The sequence below is a fragment of the Poecilia mexicana genome, unplaced genomic scaffold (genome assembly GCF_051168715.1).
Source record: "Poecilia mexicana isolate PSO_F unplaced genomic scaffold, ASM5116871v1 scaffold_17, whole genome shotgun sequence".
Classification (NCBI taxonomy): Eukaryota; Metazoa; Chordata; class Actinopteri; order Cyprinodontiformes; family Poeciliidae; genus Poecilia; species Poecilia mexicana.
Window position 1 is genome coordinate 9,974,016 of NW_028263386.1, and position 9,626 is coordinate 9,983,641.

The 9,626-nt window shown below is 37.8% G+C and overlaps 1 protein-coding gene across 1 annotated transcript; it reads left to right on the forward strand.

Moving 5' to 3' along the window:
* Window positions 1–999: 999 nt before the first annotated feature.
* Window positions 1,000–6,159, forward strand: and2 (actinodin2). The gene is made up of 5 exons (XM_014984317.2): window positions 1,000–1,057; window positions 2,344–2,388; window positions 4,047–4,210; window positions 4,702–5,571; window positions 5,773–6,159. Exons 1-5 carry the CDS (start codon window positions 1,000–1,002, stop codon window positions 6,157–6,159), a joined length of 1,524 nt encoding a protein of 507 aa, XP_014839803.2.
* The last annotated feature ends 3,467 nt before the right edge of the window (window positions 6,160–9,626 follow it).

A 9,626-nucleotide genomic window follows, 5' to 3' on the forward strand; every position in this document is an offset into this window, starting at 1 on the left:
CAAACAGTATTTTCTCTTATTTATTGCTATTTATGTATCTATAGAAGCATGCCAAGAATACCTGAAATACATTCTTGCTTTTTTTGCCACAGCAAATCAAGTGCAAGCTTAATAACTTCTTAACTTATCTCAAAACATTATGTCAAATTAACTCTAAAATCACCCCAAATTTCATCCCAGTAAGGAAGAAAACTGTGAGCTTCAGCTTCTCCAGGAAGAGAGTCGAGCTGCTCACCTTTCCTAATTACAGGATCGCTGCTGGTTGGATGTTTGTCAGCACAGGAGCCAATCCTGCAGAGCCTGGCAGCATGTTTTAGCCTCATGACATGCCTTTTTGAGTCTTTTAATGACCAAGGGAGGCTCCTTAAAAATGTTTCCCTGCTTGTCCGGCTCATACTGGGGAGCAGAGAGCTTCAGGGTTCAGACATCTTGGAGAAGCAACCCCTCCCTCCAGAGAGACGCGCTGGATCTCGAGGTGATCTTAGGAGGACAAATCCACGGCACCTTTGCAGGTAAGTAGTTATTTCTACATTTTCTTAGAGAGACTGCTGGGAACTTTCACAATTTTTAAAAAGGGCAAAACTTAAAAAGATTCACAAGCCAGAGTAAAACTATTCATCTTAGTGAGAGTGGCAGCTGTAATTCATCAGCCATCTGTGCAGCTTTTGGTGGTTTGATTGTTGAGTTCAGTCGCTGTATTTGATATTCTGATTATTTTCCATAATCCCTCTAAAGCTCTATTAGTGCATGTCCTCAATCCTCTCTATTGTCTCTGCATCAGCCAGTTAAATAAAACCCATCACTTTGTTCTGAAAGCATTGTGTAATCAAGGATTTCCATTCCTAGCAGGCAGATGAAAAACTCTTCACAGAAAAGAAAATGAGAAGATCAATCCAAGTCGAGTTGCATTGTAATGTGTTACATATAGCACCGCCTAATGTTAATACTGTGGCAACTCTGAGTATTGTTCCCCGTCTGTTCCTACAGGAAGCACAGAAAATGGCACGACCATCACTCATCCTCACAGGACTCCTGTTAGCAATTGTCATATTACCAGGTGAGATGCAAATGACAAGTTTACAATGCCACTTTTTCTAATTTCTGTTATTTATCATAGCTTTCAACCATTTGTCTGTAAAGTAAAATATGGAAACATAAACTACTTTGAAAAACACCAAAAAGTTATTAAATGATGCAGCAATTAAAAGCTAAGCTATAATAACTAAGAAGACCTTAGGTAACGTACTGAACATATAACATTGTGACAAATTAGCATTCTTCTCAAAATCTGCTATTTTAAGAAAATCCAAATACATTTTAATTACTTTACGTAATAGTAAGTAGGATTATATTCATGTTGTTTTAGAAACATAATAAACAACATATGATGGAGAACTCATAATTGTTTACATGATATTTATCATTTTTAGTCAAGAATATAAACATGTGCATGTAACCAGTAAAAAATCTGATGACTTGGCATAAGTGTCCCATTTGTCAGTGACATATTTTAAAGACTAACTAAATTAAATAATGGAAGATGGAGGAAAGGTGAGTCCTGAGGGTGGCGATGACCTTCAGAAATGGGACTCAGTCTAAATGTCCTTTACATAACAGGTAAAAATGCACTTAGTCCAGTTATAAAGAGTAATAGTTGATTCCAACAATAGAGTTTAAAATGACTACAATTAACTGATAAATTGCTTCTGGGGTGAGTTAGCATGATTTTTTACTTTACAGTGACTTCTGTTGAGAGGCAGTTGGATAAATTTATTTCTGGACAAGGATATGTTTTTCTTTTGGAAAGTAAAACATCTCGTTAAGATTGTGTTTTTTGGTAGCTTTTAGAGATAAAAATATACATACACAACTGGACATTGGGTAATAATCAGCTGACGTGGCTGTTTTTCTTATCACCATAAATGTCTCCATAAAACCCCGGCAGATCAGAAGACACCCAGACTGCCCCCCCCCCACTAGCTACATTTACAGTGCATGAATAATTGGTCTGTGTGAGGGCCAACTCTTTGTAGTTTTACAGGTAAACTTTGAGGAGGCCTCCAGCGGGGGCATAAACACCACCATTTTAGTTCAAAGCTAAGCGACACAACGTGCTTTAGGCTGGATGGCGGAGTGGACGAGGAGGGGGCAGAGAGGTGGAGGGTGTTTAATTTGCAGGATGCTGCCTGCATCGGGGCGCCAGCGCTCCAGCACCTGCCGCTTTTCACCCGCCGGCTTATTAGCAGCTCAGCATTTTCCCTGATGTTGAGAGAAAGCCCAACATCTGTTCCCAGTTAGCAAGCGTTGCTGCTGCTAATGTGGCTCCTGTTTGTGTCTGTACAGAGTTTCTGGGGGCCGTTCCAGTGGGGCAGGACAAGCAGGAGGAAGGTGAGGGTTTGTCTGACGTGGCATGGAAAACTCAAGGGTTTCAAAATGTTCAATTAGTAAATGTATCGGAAGAAAAAAAAAGCATTAAATTCACTTTTCAGCATGCATGAACCTCATGCAGTTCACAGCTGATTTACATAGTTTAGGTGAAGCCATATGGGTAATTATATTCAAATTAGGTTTTCATTTGGTGAGCTTTGTCTTTGTTATTTAATATGAACAATCAAAAGTGTCCTTGTTCGAGATTAACTTGAACTAATCTGAAATATGTTCCTTAATATGAAAACCGCTGTTCTTATTTTTTAATTTAAAGCTGAAATAAACTTTTTTTTTAATGTAGAAAGAGATGGTTCTAAATTCAAGTGTCATTTTTGTGATTGCAATAAAAATTTTGGATTTAGGTTTCATATATCTTAAAATTTCATTGCAGTATTACTTTAAGAGTAGGATTTAATGCAAGTAAATTCAGTTAAAAAAATAAATAACGTTATAAAAAGTTGATCTTCACTATAGGAACAATTTGATCTTTTGGGCCGTTGGTATAAAAGTGAAAAGGTCTTAAAATAGTGAGATTTACAACACACAAAATGCTCAAAATAATTTACAGCACAACATTTAAAGGTGTGTTTAAAAATAAACAAGAGTAATAACAATATAAAAACATTTAATTCTCAAAGCACTTACAACCACTAATCTACATATCTAGCATATGCGATGAAAACAACAAACTCCTGTACTTTTTTGTACTGTGTATGTTAGATTTAAAATATAAAAGCAGAAAGCAAAGAAATGAAAATACCACAGACAAAGCATTACTGGAGAATATAATATAATTGTGATAAGTCAGAGATTTAAGGTGTGCAATGAAACTGAATACTCCAGACTGGTAGAACGTATCAAGCGCTCCAAGTTTGTGAAAATGTTTTCACAGAAATAAAATTGACATAATGGTGCAAACGTAAAATTGTAAGAGAAATGGTTTTCAGCCTCAGAAAAGAACATTAAATTTGATCTAAATGAGAAAAGTTTATTTATAAGTTTTATTTACCAGTTTCTGTGACTTTCAGAAAAAAAAAATCACTGTTTCTTAGATTCTGTAATTGTATTTCAACTTAACTAAAAAGAGTTTAGCCAGATAGAGGATGGATTAAATTTAAAGTGGGAAATAGTTTCTGTACAAAATCTACAGAAACTCATTATCTGATGTAGCCTGATAAGGTACAGATGTAGAAGAATATACCACGTCATCTTCAGCATAAAACCAAACATTTACATTAGAAATGTAACCAATGGGTTGACCAAGAACTCATCCTTAGCTTAGTTGAGCATGGTGTAACCAATAATTTCTTAAACTAGTCATTAAGAATTAGTTTTGTATAAATAATAGGCCAATGAAGCTTCTTTCAACTTGATTTTGTGTTTAGTACCAATCTGTGCTCGGTCTATCTTATATGGAAACACAAATATATGAGCAGCTAATGTAAGATAATATGACAATAACATCACAAAATGACATAAAACACATCCTTAAGTTCAACAAGATTATGCAAAGTTATTTTGGCTGCAAGTACCCATAGATTGTCTTGAGTTACTTTCAGGACAAACTGTGGCAATCCTAGTTAAGATTAGTTTATTTTCTTTGTTGTTTCTCCCTGCAGCAGCTGCAGTATCTGATAATGTGAAAGCAGAGGCCATGACCAACTTGAAAAAGCTGGTTCGCAACAGAAGGAATGTCCCCGTCGTGGCTGTGCCCCAGTTCAAACGTATGCCTGACTTCTGGGGATGGTACAAATACTTTATGGACACCCACAACCAGGAGGGGGTGAGTGGAGCTTGTTTCACATCATTTATTCATTTTTATGCCAGTCACGATTACGAAGCTCCTCATTTTTTCCTTAAAACAATCCATCAGATTGCATTATGCTGTTGTATTAAAATAAATTTTTCCCCATTGACTGCATTAAATAAATAATTTCAGGCAGTAAGAATATTGGATTGTTTTTCTCAATGTTCCTCTATCTTCAGTTCAGATGACAACAATGAATGATTTATTGCTCAGATCTTGGTTGCATAAAAGTATTAATATGCCTTTACCTTCTTTAAATATTTAGATATTTTCCAGTGCTTTATGCCCAGGACATTTATGTTGTTTAAGTCCGGCTCATTTCCTGCTTCAAATACAGAACAGGCTAAAAATGGCCTTGGATTTTAAGCTTTTGATTATGTATTAATTATTTTAAATCCAATTTCAGAGGCTTGTAAATTGTTTGAACCATCATTATGCTAATTTCAGCTGCTTTCGCCCCCGTTCAGGTGGAGGACTTGGATCGTCTGTATCTGGCCTATTTGCAAAATAAGCACAGGTCCGAGGAGGGGCCCACCTTCAACCACTACCTCAAACACCTCAGTGAAATATACAGAACCTGTGCTGAGTCCGATGACCCAGAATGCATTGCAGAGTTTACCAGCAAACCCAAAGCTGCAGTGGTCATGCCTGCCCCTTTCAAGGCTGCTTCCATTAGGACATGTGACCCTTACCTTGACCCCTACTGCCTCTACCCCCTTTCCTCCAAGGCTCCTGAACCGGCTCCAGCTAAGGTACCAGCTCCCATCCTCGCCCCTGTGCTGCCCATGAAGAGCCCCAGTGGTTACTACCATTATGGTCCAGTCTTGGAGCCTTTCCTGAGCCATGAGCAGCAGTCTGAGCTGCTCAGGATCTGCCAACCTGAAGATGTGGAATGCCTGCAGTACCACCTGAGAGCAGCGTTTGGGTACCGCCCTGTGCTGGGTCCGGCTCCATCCTATTCTGCCCTCAATTGCGACCCCAAGGACCCGTACTGCAAGCCCTCTTTGGTGCAAAAGGCCCCCAGTGGCTTCTACCACCTGATGTACTCTAGTTGTGATCCATCAGTGAATCCTCTTTGTGCCAGTAAAGCTGCTCCTGCTTCCTTTGCAGCCGGGGAGGCACCTACAGAGCAGCACTGCAACCCTCTCTTTGATGCGGGCTGCAACCCTCTTAGCGCTACAAGGCTCGCTAGCCTCACCAAACCCGTCCTGGAGTACGCCCCCAAACATGCACTTCCTGCGGCGCCTCTGACTTGTGACCCGCGAACCAACCCGTACTGCATACTGGCAGCTGCTGCCGCCCTGCGCAGGCCCCCTCCACAGCTCCCCGAGCACCAGGTCTGAACCCAAAGTCCTCTTCTTAGGTTTGAATTACTTCTTTTTGACTAGTCCTCTATAGTCATGCTAACATATGACTTATTAAAATCTGTAGTAAAATGAAATGGGTGTTGAATAATGCTTTAATTCCTTTCTTTAGTCATAAATCTGCTTTGCATTTGTTTTGAAACACACACACACACAAACCAAAAAATCAACCAGGTCCGCTACCAGCTTGGTGTCCGCGGCAAGACCAAGGAAGGCTACGACTGCTATATGCACTATGACAAGGACTGCAGCCCAGTCAAGTCTGGTTCTGAAGCTCCTGATGAACCCTTCTGCCACCCTTATGATCCCAGTTGTGCAAAGTTTGCTCCACCTGGCGGCATCGAGGCCCCAAAGCCTGGAAAGGACGGCATTATTCTTCCGGATCCTGACTGCGACCCCGAGTACGACTACAACTGCAGATTGCGCCGCGCCGAACCTGCCGCCTCTGCCGATGAGCCAATAGCTGATGAAGAAAATGGTGCAAAGGAAGCCGTTGTCCACCAATATGCTGTCCCAAGCTTTGAGGACTTCCTCCAGGGTGTCCTGAGCAAGCACAAGTAAATCTTTCCACTAGCTAGGCAGTCTTACAGGCGGGAATTAAGTTCATATGAACTTTGCAAGGCAGAACATTTTTATATTATCTTTAAGACCTTAGCAAGATTCAAAAACAAATCCCAAAATAATTCAGCTTCAAACAGCAAATCAGTCTTAATTTGGATTACTGTATGTCAAAGATTGAGCCAAACAACACATAGTGGCATTATGAGGAAATTGTTCACGTTTGGATCTTTGTAGAAAAGACATATATGTATAGATGTGTAATAGAGCAGTAGAATTAGTCAAGTCGTGTCAGTGGGAAAGATGTTGTACATTATCGACAATGTATTTAATGTTTTCTTCAGTCTTCAGTTACGTAAAAACTCATTAAACCTCACCTGCTCAGTTTCTATCATGTTCTTAATAAAAAAGATTGACTAAAAAAGATGATTAGATTTAATTTCTTGAAATTAATAAATCGTGTCACAGAAACATCTGTTCAGAAGCTAAAGATGAATGTTTAGGTATGGGCTAATATTTAACATATTTGACTCTGTTGCAGAGAGTTTATTTAGAGACTGTTTTTTCAAAACAGCGACTGCCAGCTGTTGTGGATAATGCCATTATATTCCTGAAGCAGATGGCGCGTCCTGTTGGGCTTTCACCATTTTATGTTCCAAATAACTTTAATAAAACAGCTCATTGTTGCAAATGAGTAGTTAAGCAAAATGTTTATGTACATTTACTATATCATAGCCTCTAATAAGTTACAAAAGTGCTAACATAATTCATTCAAATGTGTTGTATTATCTGCTGTATATACATGCATCTTAGTGGGATTTTGTGACAGACCAACACAAAATAGTGCATATTTGTAAAGTGGAAGCAATTTTTTTAAAGAAAATCCACTGCAACCATTTCTCTTTCAAAGACTCTAAATAAGTAAAAAGAGTCCAGGGGTAAACATTAATCACACACTTTGCTAGTGTGGCTTTTATGAAAGAACTGCCAGGAGAAATACTTTTGCAAGGCATTAAAAATCAGAATCCATGCTTTTTGAATGTTTCACTGTCTGAAAAACTAAATTCCAACACTAAAATTGAGCATAAAAACAGTCATGGCCATGCAGCAGTCTTCCAGCTATAAGCTACAGCTGAGCTTGTAATTTTTACAATTCAGCTTTTCAGTTGCTTGTTCCCCGCAACAGTTTTTGAATACATTTTTCATACCGTATCAATTTCAAACAGTCTTCAAGGACGTAACGTACCAAGTCGGTTTCCTCAGGTAAACAAACAAAAAGTACATCTAACCTCAAATCTAATTTTATTTACAATTTTACCAACACTCTGGCACAATGGAAGCAGTTAAAGCTACGGAGTATCTGAAAAAATTATTATGGGGATTTAATAACCTCATTAATTAATTAAAATCTAGGAAATCCTGCAACAAAAGGCGTAGAATGAAAAAAGAAACGTAGTGCAGGGAAAGCCACTTGCAAAGCTTACATTAATAAGTTTGATGAACTGCTTGGAAATTACTTGATGTATTGCTTGAAACAACTGTAAGTCATTGCTGTGCAGTATTAACCTCTTCCATTGGTGTTGGAAGATTCTCCTTTAGCGCCAAATTGCAGTGTAGTGGCTACAAGCATCACCTCTTAATAGTTTTTCTTCTTTAATGTAATCATGTAATGCTATAACATCAGTGGGAAAATTTTAAACAATTGTCCTTTATTTAATATGTATGCATCAAGCAGCGTCTGTTCTAAGGATGAAAGTTTATAAGCAGCTTACAACAAGATAAAATATCAAAATTGATCTGGCTATAGGACATTTTTACAATATTTATTAAATACCATAAGAATAATTGGAGACATTATAATCTGAATAACAACTGTGGGCTAATAAGACGCCAGATTTGGTTCCTTGTTTATTGGTCAACATTATAAAGTTCCTGCATATTGAAGGCAAACATATCTGACAGTTTTAAAGACCCACGACCACTGAGAATAATGGCAACCTAAAGATGGAGGATCCTGAAATCCTCATATGTTGCTAACTCCAGTAAAGTGTCTCTTTTCATTAAAAAATTATCTTGTTTACAAAGTTACTTTACTTTTAATTCTGGATTCTAATTTTCAAAAGATTATGAGATCATCATTATCACATTTACCCCAACTTCTGCACATTTACGACACTTTGTGCAGCAAAACGGGGCAAATATTCTAAAGTTTGTCTCTGCAAGCTGTTAAAAACTGATGACCCAAGTAATCCTGAAACTTTTGTATTGTTCCAATAAATTAGATTTACTGTGCCGTTACTGGGCTGCGCCATGTAGAGCTATAGTTCCAGTTTGCTTTTTTTTATGTCTGAATTATGCGTCATTAAAATTTTATTTTTGCAATGCTTTAATAAAAAGCTATGGTAGTGTTCAGGTTAGGGTAAGAAATTACGTTAAAGATAAAGTTTTGCAAAAAAGTGCTTATATCTCAAAGTGATATGCAGCACATTATAGTCACTCTGTAAGAGTTACATGAAAAAATAAACTAATACAAATATTTAAACCACTCCACAGAATTATGTTTTCTGAAATAGCAAAGATCTGGACGGGTTTGACATCCAGAGAGATGAAGAGTAGCAGGAGGATAAAACACTACAAGATTATTTCCACACTCCATCACCAGAGAAGATATTTGTTTTGATGTTTATGAGAATTTGTTGCCCAAAAGCCAAGAATGCCAGCAGGTTTAAAAAAACTGAACTGTAATTCCTTCAGCACTGCATATATTGTTTTTCTTAGGGAAATGTTTACGCTGCTACTGTTTTTTTACTTCGAGGTTTGTTTGAATCAATTACAATTCACAACTGTTGTCATCAAAACTTCAGCTGTACTTTATAACAGAGTAATATTGGTGACATGACGAAGCAATTTGACTGTCTTATCCATACACAATGAGACAATGACTTGTCATTCTGAGGTACTGACATGTTCATTGACACATTTATTCTTGAGAGACAAACTAAGGCTTTTGAGAAAGAGACTGACTTTTGTGGGTAATTCATGCACCAAATCAACTGAGAAAACTGCAATTAGACTTTTTTTCCCCCAAAGAAACATTCAGTAGATGATTATACTTTTGTTTTTAGATAATTTTGGAACAGGAGACCTAATGTTTTCATGCAGCTTCCACCAGATGGTGATCTCAGAGTTCATGTTCTCTTGTCTACCATCTGTGTGACTAAATCTGGCACACCTTCACACTCTGATTCTCACGTCTGTTTTAATAAAAAAAACCAAAAAAAAAAACCTCAATCAGTAACCATCTTTCTTTTAATCAAGCATTTTACGCAGCGCTGGTTGGATCATCAGAACGCCTCCTCAGCGATACGAGAGAAAAACATTTCATAATCCGAGCTGCACACAATAGTATTATTAAAGATGAAACTCTGATATCTTTAGGTGAGAAATTGAATTTTTATTGAAGGTCGTCC

Coding starts and splice junctions, on each gene's coding strand:
- and2 (XM_014984317.2), top strand. CDS start 1,000: ATGGCACGACCATCACTCATCCTCACAGGACTCCTGTTAGCAATTGTC. Junction 1,058..2,343: donor AGCAATTGTCATATTACCAG/GTGAGATGCAAA, acceptor GTGTCTGTACAG/AGTTTCTGGGGGCCGTTCCA. Junction 4,211..4,701: donor ACACCCACAACCAGGAGGGG/GTGAGTGGAGCT, acceptor GCCCCCGTTCAG/GTGGAGGACTTGGATCGTCT.